Source organism: Nymphaea colorata, chromosome 9 (genome assembly GCF_008831285.2).
Source record: "Nymphaea colorata isolate Beijing-Zhang1983 chromosome 9, ASM883128v2, whole genome shotgun sequence".
Classification (NCBI taxonomy): domain Eukaryota; kingdom Viridiplantae; phylum Streptophyta; class Magnoliopsida; order Nymphaeales; family Nymphaeaceae; genus Nymphaea; species Nymphaea colorata.
In genome coordinates this window covers 22,369,879-22,387,918 of record NC_045146.1, presented here as the reverse complement: position 1 = coordinate 22,387,918, position 18,040 = coordinate 22,369,879, and the positions used below count along the sequence as shown (strand labels likewise).

General features: G+C 38.4%; 1 protein-coding gene across 1 annotated transcript; it reads right to left on the bottom strand.

Annotated features, from left to right (window-relative positions):
• Positions 1-4,988: 4,988 nt before the first annotated feature.
• LOC116261180 (uncharacterized) lies at positions 4,989-5,530 on the bottom strand. Its single transcript, XM_031639811.2, has one exon. The coding sequence runs from the start codon at positions 5,460-5,462 to the stop codon at positions 5,118-5,120; it is 345 nt and encodes a 114-aa protein (XP_031495671.1). The 5' UTR covers positions 5,463-5,530; the 3' UTR covers positions 4,989-5,117.
• Positions 5,531-18,040: the final 12,510 nt, after the last annotated feature.

The following is an 18,040-nucleotide window of genomic DNA, read 5'->3' as shown; positions in this document are numbered from 1 at the left end:
GGGTTATTCTTAGGCATGGACCCACAAATGAAGTGCCCTAAACGGTTCCTATTGTAGTGAAGTGGGTTGTCCAGCTCCCTTCTCTTTAATTGGGTGTAGAGGAATCTTTGGATGTGGAAAAGTAGAGTGAGATTTGAATCTGGATTTTGCCACACAATATCATCCCATTTTTTCCCTATAATTTGCAGCTTAGTATTATTCTTCTTTCTTAGCCTTTAATCAGATTTCAGAAATTGACGGAGGAAAACGTTTTCCGCTTCCTTGGCAGTCCCTGTACCGATCATGCAAGCATATCATGGACATTGAGAGATCGTTTGGCAGTAGCAACACTATGTAAGCATCCCATCGTATTCATGGAGTGCTAGAATAAGTGTTTAACGAATCTACCCCAATCTTTAGTTACATTCACAAAACATGTGTAAAGATTAAAACGTCGTTGCCACTAAATAACCCCTAAGCGATGTAGTGGTAGAGCTAGGGATGCGCATGTTAGGGTAGCTAGTCACATGGACTCCCTCATTTGCATAATTAAGCTACAACTAGTAATACAAGCTGCCTCCTAGGCCCAGTCCAAAGCTCTTATATTTGCCTCTCAACTAAAAATTTACACTACAGAAAAAAAAAGAAAAGAGATTTTTGTGATGTGAAAATAATGTGAGTAAATCTTAGAGAAACATGAGTAAAAAATTACTGACGTTCCTTCTAACGCCATGAAGAATGTCAATAAAAATCATGTCAGCCAAGCTATCACTGACATTTGAATAAAGATTGGTGATGATAAGCCTTTACTGGTGATATAGCATGGCATTAGAAAAAGATCGAGCAGACATGGAATAAGTGGAGGACTTGCGTCATGTGTTCAGCTGATTTCTGACATGCAAGGATGTTAGTAATTAATGTATTATGTCAACCTCTTGGGAATTGGTAATTTAGTGTGTTGGTAGACGCTTCATAGAACATCAAAAAAGGGTACCGCACTCTTTTTGATTCTTACTGATGCTTCGAGAGAAATTTTAGTGATACATGCTTCACTGGCGGAATTACTTTCTCTGCTTCACTGACATTATTGACGCTCTCTTTTTCCGGCATTTATATATAGCTCTCTTTTTATAGTGCTAGTCTGCCACTGAAGTGACAAGCTGCCCAGGTCCAAATTAAAAAGAACTTCAATATCCCTTTTTTGGCTATTTAGTTGCGATTCTAAAGCTTCCCTGAACAGTTTTTTCATTAAAATACGAGATCTAACGACGGTAAATTTTGTCTACCGATCGTAATAATGTGTCGGCATGAGTTGATGGCCAGGGCTCAGCCTTCGTTATCGGAAAATAAAAATGTCAGAGTTGCCGACTTTTGAAAGTACATGCTTTCTTTATCTATTTCACTTTTGAAAGTACATGTTTTTCTTTATCTACTTCATTGTGGTGGATACCTTCGAAACTTTTTCGCTCACCAGAGGCCTAAAACCCTCAAACCCACTCATTCCCTACCTCCATAGTCGTGAGACGTGTTCAAGTTCTTGTAAAATCTACTGGCAGGTTTTATGATTTCATATGAAATTGAAATCTGAGGGTTGGTTTAATTTGGAAGCTTTAAATTAATCAAGTGTATATAGTTTAAGAATTGAACATGGAACATAACATAACTGGTCGAATAGTGACAAAAAACTAAGGGAGGCTGACCAGTGTCATTTTTTTGGGTTCAATTTTGGGTTTGGTATAATTTACCCGATAAATAAAAAGCCTAGCAAGAGCGTGTCAGCACCACATGACTGATCTAATGATTAGACAAGATATGCCAACTATGTCTAGAAATAGCAGTCATGTGTTTTACCTTTCTTCGTTCTTATCCGCAACATCATTAATAAAGTTCACTCCTGCGCCTTATCGATGAGCTAGCTTGTCTAGAACCTCATTAAACATACATCAACACAAACATATCATATGTATGGGGACGGCAATATATATATATATATATATATATATATATATATATATATATATATATATATATATATATATATATATATATATATATATACTCACAATCGATTGGCTTTTTTCCAAAGCAGGTAGTTATGTGACCTGCAATAATGGCAACAGACACACGGCTGTCGCTATTTTGACATGAATAGTATGGGTTTTAAATTGGGGAGGTGACACTGTGAGGGCTATTGCTAATACCCGCAGAGGTTGATGAAAAACGAATTAAGTTCAATCGACCATCCTATTTCAAACTCTTGTTTCATTTCATTTGACTATTGGGCCGAACTGGCCCGGCCTTACCTGGCCCTCTCTCATTCAAAGTTTGGTTCTAGGTGGCCCAGGGCCTGCACCCACGGCCCAGGCCTGGCCTGGTCCGACCTACTTTTAATAAAAAAATAACTTAAAAAATGTATATTTAATATAAAACATATATTTATAATGAAAAATATATAAATGTGTTATCATTTTTTTAATCACCTTCACAATACATATATGTGCGTGTGTTAATGAGAGAAAAAGCTGAATGGGCCGGATTATGTAAGTTTTGATGTGCCGTTGTATGTTCCAACACATAAGTTACGCATCTTACTCATAGCAAAGATGGGTTCAAATTAGCTTTTTTGTTAAGAATTAGTTTTGGTTCACATTATTTAAAAACAAAGTCATGATTTTGTTTTTTAATGCATTTTGGTGGTTTGAGGACCGTTGAATTTTTAATGTCCTTGATTTGTTTTCAATGCCTAGAAAGAATATAATCTAAAACCCTTTTTGGGTTATATATATATATATATATCACACCTATAAAAGTTTCGTCATCCATTTATCATCTAATCAAACAGCTTTAGAAAGCCGATCGGATCAACAAACTGAATCACCGATGTCCACCTACGTTAAATTCTAGCGATCTGTTGTCTATGATATTCATGAATGCCCACATAAAGATGAAACCCAAAGCAGTGGGGGAAAGACATGAGAGCTGGTGTAGGCCACTGTCCATACCAGTTTATCAAAAGTTTTGTTTTAACTATTTAGAATTATATCAAAAAATCCTGACTCCACCACTAATCAGAAGTATCTTATAATATTTGATCAACGTTTCAAGGCCCGCTACGGATGATCAGGTGACCAGACAGCCTGAATCTTGAGGGGATGAGGGAAGGGGAGGCTTAAGCCTTCACTCGAGTGGTAGAATTAGCCTCCTGCTTACTCGAAATCGAAAGGTAAGGTCTTTTAGATGCATTACACCAGGGTTTGGATTAAGATCAGGTCCACCCTTAATCGGACATACGTAATCAAATTGATACATGGATAGCGGCGTCTTCTTAAAACTGTATTCAGACAGGAATATTTAGATTTCTATTGAGGCCTCGGTCCGATTTTGGACTCTGATTTGGAATATTTAGTAATGAAACGTAATCTGCACACCATAGACACAAATCTGATGAATAATCACATCCCATTTTAACAGATCAAACTAAATAATGAATGTGAAACGAATCAGGAATTGGGTATGTCTGATCCATTGACATCCTTACTGGTAAGTGGATGTTCACCATGTCTGGTTTTGATTGTTCCACTGTAAGAAAAAAAGCCAAAGAGCTCTCCTCTTTCTTTACAGGAAAAGAAACTTACCCCACTGCTTCACCCTCATGGCAGAATGAAGCACAACCGGAGCATTGAGTCGTGCGTCCTCTTCATCTTGGTGAATCGTATTGCAGAGCTCAATTTCAGGTGTTCAAATAAGCGTTTCGCTGAACAAGGTCGAGATGGTGGAGGGCAGGTTATAAGCGTTCAATCTTCCGGTGAACAGAAGATTGAACATTAATTGTCCCGAGGACTCTTCCAAGGGAACTCGTGGGGAGCAATTACTATACGCATGTTCGATTCCTTTTATATCACACGAATCCAAAACACGGCACAAGTGTGGACTTGAATGCTCCAAATTGAAGTGAACCCTCTCAATTGCAAGCTCCCACATCAACCTCTTATATGATCAAGAGAAATTATGACCATAATTTTAATTCTCATCAATATGGGAGGAGATCCACCATGACATTGGACCACTATGAAAGAAAAGCACTAACGAGTTCGTCAACCTACTAAGAACGATAAGTGTGTGTTCGTTTTTTCAAGATTTTGCAACTGTTTGATGGCTTGGATTAGTTGTCCAAGCCTGCTTTAGTTCTGAAAAGCTTTTCCCCTCCATAAAAAATTCAACCACCTTGGTAAGCAGTTGGCCCGCCGCTGCTCAACGGATCAGCGTGCTGCGTGTATAATTTTCCAGAAGAGGGTCACGTGAACCGGTGAAGACTAACGTGGAGGTGGCCAATAATTACAGAAATGAATGAAAGAATTTTGCCGTATACGCCAACGGATGGAACAGAGCGCTTGGATCGACCGCCGATTCCTTTTAATTTAGAAGCAGAGAAACGGCTGTCAGTATGATGGCTTTACTCCCCGAATAAAGCCAACCGCCTCCTCTCCTTTCGTTTTACATTTGTTTGCACCCACAGAGGCTCTCTCTCTCTCTTTTTGTTCGTGTTTGAATTGCTTCGAGAAAACTTTAAGCAGTTCAATCCCTTCGTGGACGTGAATAGCAGAGCGGTGTCCCCTGTTCTGATGGTTCCTCACCAACCTAACATCGCGCGCTCTCTCCTACCTCTTCGTCTCTCTCTCTCTCTCTCTTTCTGAATGGAATCACGACTGCGATTTCTTCACCTGTGTGCTTAAATGGTCTTGGTATATAAAAAAAACTTATCCAAACCTTGATACTTTTGATGTATATATGAAATAGAGCACAAACTCTTCTTCCAACTACCAACCACTTGCATAACACATAGTTACTGCAAATGCAACGGAAAAAGAAATTTTCAGGAAGGGAAAACAAATCAGCGGCAGGCAGGAACTGAACCATAAATACAACAAGGCTACAAGAGGGCGGTGTGACAAACCATCAACAGGATCATACTTCTGCATTATCTACACATCTAATCATCTTACAACTAGTGGAGCTGTCGAATTGTATCTCTTATTACCCTTTTTGTTCTTTCTCTATATGATTATTTCTCCCAGCTAGACTGGATTTTCACATTGAGAAAAAGGAGAAACACAGGAAGCCATTGAGCTAAAACACCATCACCTCCTGGTGGAGGTGGAAGGAGAGAGCCTAATAACAAGACCGGGGAAGATATCATCGGGGTCGTGGATGTGAGGATTCCTTTCCACAATGAAAGGATCGTCACACCTGTCGCTAATGGTGTGCAGCGTCTCCCCTTCCTCGACCACGTATATCTCGTCGCAGGGCCGGCCCGAGACGGCCACCGCTGCCTCTGCGGCTACTGCTCCGCCCGGCCGGTCTTGATGGAAGAGCGCCAACAAGATGAGGGCGACCACCGCCACAGCGCAGTACCAGGAGGCTGCGTCCACCGCTGCAGCTGCTCGGCGGGACATCGGCTGCCTGGGGGAAGGTGGTTTCGCCATCGGATGCCGGACTCTGCCCTGACTGTCGAGGAGCGCGGGGCGACAAGCGAGTGCAGGGGCCACTCTACAAAGGACACTGAGACCCTTTAAATAGGAACAGGGAATAACGGGAAAATAAGGGTAGGGCCCCTACTTAATTTCCCTTGTTCTATTTGAAGAAATTAATGAATATTTATGTTGCTTAATTAATGGATTCGGTGGCTAATTAATGCGAAGCAATGTCTGATATAGAAATTACAAAATTTTTTTTAGTTCAGTATATATACAGATGTATATATATACATTTGCATGAAGTTTGATTACCACGAGGGTCTTCAACCTAACACCTTTCACAATGTTCTTCCCCTAACCTCTTGATCGCTGCCTGTGATTTAGTAGTTTAGTTCAAATTCTATAATCTAAGTAATCTCGATCCAACTAAATGGTGTGTGGGAAAGAACTCATCCTGCAAACAATCGCCCTTTTCAAGACCAAAAATGACAAGTGTTTCGGAATCTACAATGCTTGCCCTCTTCTTAGTCATTACTCGCTTCGCCAGACTTTCTTCTCGATGTTAATTGAATAAACTTAATTGATACCAAGTTGCTTGTGATAAGATCGTCTTTTAGTCATTCCCAAATATAATAAGCTGGGTTTGGATCAGCAAGTGTCACCTTTCCACACAATCACTCTAGGTTTTCAAAAGACAGTTCCTAATAGATCATATGTGGACGTAGGAATAAAGACAACAAAATCTGTTGAACAATCTTTTAAGAAATGGGGTGAAGATTTTGGCGATCTTAACTTTATCTCGAACAAGGGAGTGCACATGTGACTGTGTGAACTGGGTTTTTCAGGATAAAATGGAGCTTTTACCGCGATTATTGCGTGATATTCAGACATAAAAAAAAAAACTAAATAATACAAAAAAATGCCAAATGGATTTTCAAAAAACAAAAAAACAAAATTATATTTGGTGGGGGGAGAGACATCCACGGGCGAGCACACCACACACCAAACATTCCCAGCGCAGCGCTCCCCGTGACTGTATTGGGACCCACGTGGGGACCACCCTCCTCCTCCCCGTGAGCTTCCTTGTGGTCCTTTTTCTTCTTTGTGGTCCCAAGGGGCCCACCGATGACTACGTCATCGTTGACTTGGTAGTTGAAGGGACTTGATTCAGCTTGTGCCCCAATCAAATTATTTTCTTTTTTTTTTTTAAATTTAGAAAAACAATTTAAATGGTCATTTATTGTGGACGTATAAAAAGTATAATTAGCTTTCGAAAGGAATGCTGTTGAGAGGAGGAGGAGGAGGAAGCCACCGAACTACTTAAGCATGGGTTGTTGAGAATGAAGCCAAAAAACTAAAGCAAACAAGGAACCTTCCGAGCCAATGTTCAAAAGATAATTGCTGTAAAGTTAGGCTTGGTTATTTTATAGAAGAACCTTTCATTTCTATAGTCTTGTGTGGACGGAGGTGAACGTTTCGGATTTGGGTAGGACAAGTGTTTACTGGATTCCACTTAATTGGGTTTATTTAATTCAAATTCATTTGGGATCAAATGATGCCCTAAGAGGTCGTTTGATGACCACAGGACACGCGTGTCCTGTCCTAAGCAAAATTTTCATCAAACACCGTCCATAAGACAGGTTGGACACGATGGACAACTGGACAACACTATAAATAGTTTTTTTGTCCCATCCCGTTCCGACCTAACCCTCGGAACGGACAGAACTCTTCCCTCATGAGCCCCCGAGCCCTCGACGCCATCTCCGTCTCCTCCCCCGTCTTCTCTCCTTCTCCTCCGTCTCCTCCCCCGTCTTCTCTTCTTCTCCTCCGTCTCCGCGAGAGAGAGGCTACATCCTGCCCTTCTGCCGACCGGCCGGTATTCTTCCCTCACGAGCACCCTACCCCGAGCCCTTGACGCCATCTCCATCTTCGGCCCCGTCTTCTCTCCTTCTCCTCTGTCTCCGCCAGACAGAGGCTACATCTTGCCCTACTGCCGACGGGTATTCCAGCCTTCTATTCATCTCCAACGTCTCAGTGACCATCTGCATTCCAGGTACTGGTCTATTCCTGTCTCTCTCTCTCTCTCTCCTCTCTCTATTGTTCGATTGTATTGTCAATGGTAGTTGAAGCCCCTTTTGCATTGTCTATATGGAGATTTGTTGCAAATGGCAACGATTGGGTTACTAGATTTGGGTTTTTTACTTTTTTTGTCTCTTTCGCCTCTTGAAAGGGGGAAAAACTCAGCCTCAGTCCTCTTCCCTTCCTTACAAGCTTCTTTTCAACACGTCTGCACAACACAAATAAAGCAGAGGGGGTAATTTTTATTGAAAACGTTTTTCTTTCCCTATTCTTTCACCTTTGTATTTTTTTCTCTTCAAGAACCTGTTTTATAGGGCGTATCGTGGTCGAGAACCACACGTGTTATTGCTTTTTCTGTATTGTCATACTATTTTCCTGATTATTGAAGTTGAACAGAAAATTCCAGTGGGATTTATGTTTTGACCTTATTTTTCTGTCTGTGCCTGGTTCCTTTTCTCTATCCATCTTTCTTAACTTGGGTCCTTTTAATTTCCTCCAATGTGTGATAGTAACTAAGCCAAGGAATTTCTTGTTCTCAATCCTTTGGAGTGTGGACCTCTTCCGTTTAGCTTATGTGCAAGTTCCAAGTTTACTCTATTTGGCTTATGTGCCATGATAGTGTAAACATTTTCAACAACCTGTTTTAACTCTCTAACTGGGGTGTCTTTGTGCTGGAGCTTGTGCATATTGATTTTGATATGGATGAAATAATGATAATTACAAGCCATCATTATCATGGCTGTTGCTGTTTTCAGTGGCAGAGTGTTTCATGCAGTAAGGAATAAGCTTGCAATCCATGGAGCTGAATGAATCACCTGACATGACATGAAAATGTATTGCTGCCTGGGGGGAGTTAGTTCTTAAGTCAGATTCAAGGAGCAAACAGACTTGGTTTATGTTGAAGAACCTCGTCACTGTGTGAACTTTTGTACTCTCCTAGGTATCCTTGGTCTTGTTCATACTATGTTGGATTATGTTGAAGAATCATGTCAGCATGTGAATGTAGTCTTGTCTGGCATTCCCAACTATCATTGTTGAACTCGCTGCAAAATGTCATCTTGAAATATAAAAAGCTTTCACTGTGTGAACTTTGATTTATGTGTGAACTTTGTTCTTGTCCTACCTGTCCTGTATTCATCTTGTTCCAAGTATATCTTTATTGATCAATGAGGAAAAGGAAAAGAGGGAGATCATCAAACCTATTTTGATAGTCATGTTCTGCAGACATTGTCTTTCAGAGATGCTATGTTCAGAGTTACACTTACATTTTGTCTTTTGTCACAATCTCCTTGTTTTCGATATTCATGGAGACATATTACTTTGTGGATTGTACAAAATCTGTCTTTGAAGAAAGGAAGGTGCAATCGGTGCAAATTTATTGCTTTTCCTATCAAATTCAGAAAAAAGAAAATGAGAAGGTTGTGGTTAAGTTGCTGCTTCTTTTTGCCTCCTTGATGTTTATTCAATAAAAGCAAAAAGGAAGAGTAAACACATAGAAAGAAATTTCATTTTGAGGCAAGCATCATTACCTTCTGTGTTTACCACTGCATTGCACGTGGTGCCCTGAATGACCCACCACTTTGCCCTACTCGAGCAGAGGAGACCAGGCGTGTGATCTCTTCAACATTCTTTTCTTCAAAGGGATGGATGCCTCTTGGGCGTGCCATGTGGCTCAACCCCCTTGATTGTCATGTGATGGGGAGTCGATTCCTTGTTTATCTTGGTTCACACAAAATCATTCCCGGATTTGCACATTCTTACATCTTTGTTATTTTCCCTTAACTTTTATTTGGCAAGCTTTTTTTGTTGTTCTGATTATGCGATTATGCAAAAGATGCCTCTGCTGCCAGTAAGTTATTGCCATCCATTTCTCGTTGTTGTCCAGCAGCAAAACTGCAGAACCTTGAGGAGTTTTAGTTTATGTATTTCAAGTCATCGTTAGTGCGTGGAGTCTGGTCCACTCATGGCATCATCCCGGATGGTTGGCCTTCTATTGGTGGGAAGGATGTTTGCCTGCAAATCCTCTCATGTTGGAAGAAGGGGAGGAAGTGGCAGTCTATGGTTTCAAGCAAAAAAGACTGCATTTTCATCGCTTAAGCTGTCTTGGTTTTGAGACAGCGAGAAGCTCAAGAGGAGAATTTGTTGTTGGAGTAGATTTAGTGTGAGCAGCTGTTTCATAGGGTTGCCTGTATTAAAATTGTCTCTATTGGGCACGTTCGAGGTGGATGCAGGAATGTCAATGTATTGTATTCAACATTATATATGTTTTTTTAATAACACTTATCAAATATGAACTGCATTATATATGCTTTTTTTAACAGCAAACTTTCAGAGTATGTATGTACATATTAACGATATTAATGATTATTATTCGTTAGAATATTCATTTAAGAAGGAATTTGAATTTGATTATTTCTTAAATTTGGAACGCATCCCATTTCTTAGGATTACGATTTTTTTTTTTACATCCAAACAGAATTTGTTTAAGCAGTTTGATTGGTTAATTAGATATCTAATCCGAATCTGGATCCATTGGCATATCCCAATTTACATTAGATTAACATAAATAAAACAACAAAGTATCCAGTATTGCAGACAAAGTTCGAATTTATCTTTTATAATTGTAATTAGATTTGTTTAATATGCGAACAAACGTTAGACAAGACGGACAAAATAGACAGAACAGACATATGCAAAACAAACGCCGGACAAGAATAACATGGTGTTATGTTCCTAAAACCATCAAACGTTGGACAAAAAACATCATTGTCCATGAGGACAGGACAGTAGTGTAACAGACAGGACGTCCTGTCCCAATGGACAGCAATCAAACGACCTCTAAGGGAGCGTTTGGATGACACCTTCAAACAACATAGTTTAGTTTTGTGAAAACCTGGTTGAGGTGCAACTTTGCCACGGGTTGTCATCCGACATCCTTCTGTTCTTTACCCAAAACTGAATTTGAATCCGGCTACTATGAAATTTGACGTTTATGTGTAATTGAATCGATCAAATTGCCGTCAGAATCAGGCTTGCATTCAGATTCGGTTGTAAAATTATACACTGCAGCTGAATGTGATTAGTAATTTTATCTGGTTTTCCTAACTAGATGTGTTTAAACGGTTTCAAAGTTAGAATGGTAATCATATAAAATTGATTCATTGATGTCCCTAATCATGCATGGTTTTAAGTTGAGAGAAAGAGAGAGAGACAAGAGAGCGTAAAAAATGGCACCCCGAATCTCAAGATCAACACTACTATTCAATACCATCAAAATAGCACTCATCAAGAATCAAACTGAGGACATGGCCATAACATGCCACCCAACTCGACCGGTTGTACTACCCATCATTTGGTATAGACATACAAAGAGAGTGAGAAATTAAAATGTGGCCGCCGAAAATTGTTAGAAGACAAAACCTTTTAAAACCATCACTAAAAACACTTTGTAATAGTAGCATTAATTAGTAGTTTATGCTATAGTATGACAATTTTGCCGACAGTTTATGGTGTTTTTTAGTAGTGGATTTAAATATGAATTTAACCATCTGATAATATTTGGTAGCCGTGATTTCAGCTTTCCTATATATATGCTAAGTAAGGTTTATTTTCTCCTTAGAATTGAGCGATCCGGAAACTGGGAGATCTGTCCCTCCAACTTCTTACACTCGTATTTAGAGTTTAAAACCTGTGAGAATAGATACGCATCAGTTAAATGAAATCGGAATCAGATCAGGATCATACACATGCAAACAAAGGAAAACTTATTAAGGGTGTGTTCTCACCCCGTGTTGTTTAGCATTTTCATGTGCAAAACAAGTGAAAGTAGTCACACCAATAGAGGTCCAAGTATGAGTATTTTTACGCGACGAAAGCACAAAATGTCTCACGATGCTTCTTTGTGCCTGATCATCCAATTTGATTGGTCTCGTGATTTTTAGTTTATCTATTCAAGTGTACCTAAGAATGAGTAGAATCAATGGCGGTTTTCAATATCTCACATCCAAAATTTTCTTCTCATGCAGGGAGAGCTGATTCCTAATACAATTCCAGTACCAAATTGGTGCTCTGGTATCAAACTAATGCAACAATAATGCACTGATACTAAGCTGATGCAGCGAAAAGTTGCCATACCACTTTCGTAACTAAATTAGGATCATTTAGATCCTAAATACAGCAATCATCTACAACCATGGGATACGAAACAGAAATATGGGAAACAAAACAAACGAAAGACGATAACTTCCACCTAAATTCTAAGTCAACTGAATATCCTCCCTATAATTCAATATATGTTTGGGTTTGGATCTGTTTGGCATCCGCTCAACATTCTTTTTTGTGGAGCATAAATATGATCTTTATGTTGGTTGAACAGGAAGAGCATTTCATTCTACTACTCAACAAGAAGGCCAAAATCTCCACAATTGCTTTCATCTTCTTAGAATAATATGACTTCTTTTGGTGTCTTTGAGTGATACATCGGCTATGCTTCAACTTGTATATCGTTGCCATCTATTCTTTTGTTGCACTTGAAGTTTAGACCTCAAAATTTTGAAATAAGACCGGCTACCTACCAATCTCTATGCCATACATTGTGGCAAGTCCCTCGAGGATATGATCTCCGCGTGTTGAGATCGGGTTCCTTGCTATGGCAAGTTAAAATACTAAAAACTATACAAAAGGCTATATATATATATATATATATATATTGCCGGATTCAAACACAACCAATTGAACTAACCCGCGGAATCGACGGACTATTCAAATGCATGTTGCAAAATTCTTGCCCACCAAGCAATACCATCAACAGTGTTTAGTAAATGAAACTAAGAAAAAAGTTATAATTAAAAAACATGCTTAACTTTTGACATATCTGCACGCACTCCGCTCAATTTTTGGGAAATTACATTTTCTTAATTAAGAAATAAATTCTTGAAGACGTTCTCTCTTAAATCTTAACTTTTTTTTTTTTCAATATGGTCATGGGTTAGAGACGACAATCTAATGAACTAAACAGTACCATTTAATGAATTCATTATCGTGAAGCTTTCTTTCCTAATTAGTACGTGAAAATGTATTTGTGCTATTAACCATGAAATTGTGTACTTTGGGCAAAATAAAACATACCCTAGAAATTATACAACCTTAGCGTGAATCCAGAAAATATGTTAGAAAAACTATTAGATTTTTTGCCAAAATTAAATCTATATGTGCTTAGAAATTATGAACTATAAATGTCATGTTCTATAAAGTGAAAATTAGGGGTTAAATATAAGCTAAACTCTTGTTTGAATTCAGCCTCATGAAGAAGACAATCTAATTTGGCAAATGAAATCCGATACAAATGCAAATGCAGATAGTGATGTAAAATTTGTTGATGAAACTAATTTGTCCAAGATCAGTTGAAAAAGGTGTATTCTTTCAAAATTTATTACTTATGGGATGCGTTTTCTCAAAACGTAGACCGTGCTCATGTAAACATGACAAAACTAAGGTGCATTTTCGCTAAATGTAAGAAAAATCGTTTGGATTACTTACGGACCACATTGTCTACTTATTTTTTTTATTTCACACTCAGCGTTAAATAAAAATTGTTAAATTTGACGTAAAAATGGTAAGTGAAATCCGCAGCAATATCTTTTCTTTTTTTTCCTTTCAAGGCTTTCTTTGTCTTGAAATCAAATTTGCGTCAGTACGTAGTCACGTTACAGGCTGTTCGAGATTTTCTCTCACGTATAAATTTTTCCTTGGTACTTCACTCATCAACTTAGGGAAAAATGTTACCCCATCTCATTTCTCATATACATTTGTGTCATTGTTTTTTCACTCTTCAACTGTAGGGAGAATTTGTCATCCCAATGGGGCTAAGTAGTATCTACTGTCATGATATTGATTCTGATGTTGTGAAAGAGAAAACACCGGTATGTAAGTTGAAGCATATCTAAACATCATGTCGAAATGCTTAAAGCGTGTTTGGTATCTTAGGGGATGGGGGAAGGTATGAGTTTTCGCTTTCAGTTGGGTGGTTGGATAAAATACAACTTTTATTCACCTAAAATTAAGGGAACATTGTTAAAGTTTTCGATGAGTTTTAGCATAACTGGTTGTGCTAGCTGCCACTGATAAGAGCCCAATCGCTGGTTTGATTCATACATGGGCATCATCTTCTCACACAAGGCAAAGCAAGTATATGCTTCAAAGTTTTACCCTGCCCAATGAGTGACAATGCCTATTGGCTTGAGCTCAGCATCCTCCAGCAGCAAATAAAAAAAAAAATGAAGAAAATTGATGTTATTCAGGTAAAAATGTTATATCTTGACACTTTTTATTAAATGTGACCAAAGATTAATAAGTTAAAAAAGTGGAACCTTTTAACATTTAATTCTGTCACAAAGCATGGATACAAGTAGTGATGCTTGTGGGAATCAAACTGATGAGTAAAGTTTCACCGATCCACCAGTGTCACCAGCTATGCTGGATCCTTTTGCACAAAAGAAAATAAAAACAAATGTGTAAGTATAGATTTACATAAAGCTGAAAAAAGTAAAAAATATATATATATAAAGAAAAGAAAGTCAAATTTGCATTGAGTAATTAAAAGCAAGTCATAACTTAGTCTCCTATTTTGTAGTTGTCAACGAAGGTTGAGCAGGCATAAAAAAAAAAATATAAGCAGACGTGAAACTCATGTTTTTCTTATCACAGTTTATAACTTAATGGCGATTAATAATATAGATGTGTTCGTGACCAAGGTTGAGAAAACATTGAATGATGACTTTCAACATTGGATTTGAATTATCTCGTTGAAAAAGCAGCGATACATGTGGCGAAGCCCCTTCTTCCAATCCCCTGCCTCAATGGCTTAGGTTGTAAGTGAATTTTACCGTCATTTTTCTCAACTCAAGACTAGCGTTTTCTACCATTTATAGTTTAAAAGGATGATGCTTATAGGAATCGAACTCAACTCATGACCAAGTTTTCACCACACTAGTTCAACCAGCTATCCTACGTCATTCTAGACAGACAAAAGAAAAAAAAAACATAAATCCAAATCTGTACGAGTAGATTGACAGAAAACTGAAAAAAAAGTAAAAAACATAAGGAAAAGAAAGTCAAATTTACTACAAACGCACCGAGTAATTAAAAAAAAAGCCATAACTTAGTCTCCTATTTTGTAGTTGCCAACGAAGGTTGAGGTGGCATAAAATATTATAAGGAAACGCGAAACTCATTTTTTCATGTCACAATTTAAAAATGGGCTTGCAGCAAATAAGAAATAATCCGATATTTTTTATTGCTGTCAGCCAAATAGCAAGCGTAGTTGGAGTCAATCCAACCAAAATGCTCTCACCCACGGTGTTGATTCATCTCATATTTTTGCAATCTAAGATGCATCTAATTGTTATTTCAAATTGGTCCAATTTCCTGGAGACTGCTTTGATTCAAGAACCCGTAAAATAAAAATCTTCAACATTCCTTAAATTCAAATCTTGCCAATTCATGACAAGGTTCGTAAATATTTCAACGAGTTTTAGATTGCCAAAATATATTGTTAATGGGGCCGTATATAACGTGGATCGAAAGGCGTCCCTCCCGGTGCTTTGCTTGATCAAGGACGGCACGAAACCTCACATCAATTGGAGGATTAAACTTAAAGGCAGCCGCTGTTTATTTTACGGTCCAAAACAGGGGGCGCCAGCTTCTTCTCCGGTTTGATCTATACATGGCCGTCTGTTTCTTCTCCTAAAAATTCAAGTCTGCACCACTGTTAATAGCAACAGCTCCTTCTCTTACATTTTTTCCGAGGGGCTAGCACGACCAGTCAGCCGGATAAAATTAGGGCATCAGTTTGATTACATTGTTTATTTGAATTGTAGACATTGAATAGTGACGTTCTAATTGACAGACATACTGCTCCTCATTCAAATCTTAATAGCAAAAATTGACAGACATACTGCTCCCCATCCAACTCTTAATAGAAAAAAGGGTTTGGGTCTCTAAGGTTAAGTGTAACCCCTCAGTCTTCTCTCCTCCTAGTCATGCGTGCCATGCACGTTACTTGTGCAAGTCCACTTTGGCACCCAAACCGGCGGGCTAAATTTCTCAGCCTCAAAATGTTTTAATTGATTCAAGAGTGACCTCGCGGTACACCATGCAACACATGATATGTTTTAAACAATAATAATTATACAGCGTTTCCCCAAGTAACCTCACACACCACAAGTATAGATAAAGACCACTGATTTTTATTTTACTAGAAATAATGTTTTAAATTATATAGTTTAGATATAAAAACATGATTTTTTATGTCATGAAAATTGACATGTTGTATCTAGAACCTTGGCCTTTTCAGAAATTAAATTGATTTATGTAATAAACCTGTCTTGTTCTAGAAAAATATATATCTAGACTATACTTTTAAGGCTGGACAAAACAAATGAACATCTGGTCAAGTATGGTTATGTGCTCCAAAGTGCTTACCATCATTTCTACTCAACTAAAACTCTATTTCTCCTGTTGTTGTATGAGTTTTCTAACTAGGTTCCTTTTCTACAAGTTCAACTAGTATGAGGTCACTGACATGTAAGTTGAAATACAACATTATGTCACCTTGATGCACCAAAAACAAGCCTTGTACTTTTGAGGAAACAATGGGTTAAGGGTAATTTATAACTCAAGTTAGAGTATGGGTTAAGGGTAATTTGTTCACCCAGGTCTAGCGAGTATGGTTAGAGTACATGTTAAGCTTTTGATAGGTTGTAAGCTATCAATTACCAACTTATAACTCAAGTTATTAACTAATATATTGTTTCAAGGGGGCATATATAGCTTAGCTAATTGGGATAGAGGTCTATTTAAGACAGGTCTTTAGTTTGATTTTAATGGGCATTATGTCCTTGTATCATAGGTGATGGGACGTGATATCTAAGCTGAAGAGTATGCCATTGCAATCACTATCGCTGAAGCAGCTTAGGACCATGGAAACAGGGGGGAATGGGGGTCTTTGGGCCTCTATAAAAATATATTATTATTATTATTATTATTAACCAATATATTACCTCAACCGCTCCTTCCTACGTTGTGTCTTACTATAGAATTCCAAATTCTGGCTTCCTATGGATGATGTAAAAGATTCAAATAGAGACCTTATGTTTAGAGTCTGATTAATAACCGAGTCTGTCATTTTTCACAAGTCCAACTAATCAATATGCAAGCCCGTACGTCCATATCATAAACCTAACCCATTGACAAACACACACACACATATATATATATATATAGCTTTAGATTTGAACAGGCCAAACATATCATCCGATACGTGCACCTTGAAATTATTACTGTGCTGCCAATGGTCATTAAAGAGGAAGCAAAAAAATTTGTGGCATTTTTTGGGTCCAAGCATGGAGTCTCTGGACCAATTCTTCTGGGAAACTTGCAGCTGACTACTTTTTTGACAAATTTCTTTACTCCTTTTTCCTCGCTGCCCTGCTGTGGTGGATTTCAAGTAATCAATCACATGCACCGCCCGGGAACGTAGCATCATCATCTACAATCTAGAATATGTCATGTGGGTATCTCTTTGTTTTTCATTTCCTTGGAGAAGAATCTGATTGCTAGGTATCGGAGGATCCAACAGAACGTGTTGACGACGATATATACCAAGCTTTGAAGATCTGCCAGAAGATGAGTTCACCGCCATTACTCCGTCTCCTCGTTCTTTACTCAACTCAAATACATAATTAAATTCCTGAGTTGTTGTGCAACAGCTCACACGGTACGGCGAACCAGTCACCTTTCAAAACTTGGGAAGAAAGGGTCAGCTGCAATTCGATTGCACAAAAAAGTAGTGACGAAATTGTAGGATTGATGGAAAATCAAACTTGTTAATTTTCTCCTTGGGGATCTTAGTTACCCGCTTTTGATGTGCTTCATCTAGAAGCTTCAAAACCCAGAAATTGGTTCTTAGATCAGTTTGTTTGACATGTGAGTAGGATTTTAAGAAGATAAATTAAGAGAGAGAGAGAGAGAGATCCAAGGATGAAGTTTTACTTTTTTTTAAATCATGCAAAATATCTTTTTTAATAGCTAAAGAAGCTTCATTTTAAAATGAACTTGCAATGAAACACCGGCTTTTTCTCCTCATTCGTGGAGACTGTACCATGAAACAAGGTGCGTCTAAGGAGAGCCATGCTGGAGACATGGAGGCATATTCCCCAGGGAAAAGGCATCCCCACCCGTCCATCACCATTCGAGGAATGATGGTATCACGTAGTGCGTCATTTCAGTACTTGATCTTATAACCCTTCACCTGTAAGAAATTGGTCGCTTTCCACTTATTTAGATTTCAAAATTTATCGATGACTTGCTTGGGAGAACAGAGTTGAAACATACCTCGGAGACAAAGCCAACGTCAGTCGATGTAATACTATGGGCTACATGATGCGTGCTTCTCTTATTATAAAAAGCTTCGCCCACCTCTTCCTTCTTCATATCAATTCAAGCAGCTA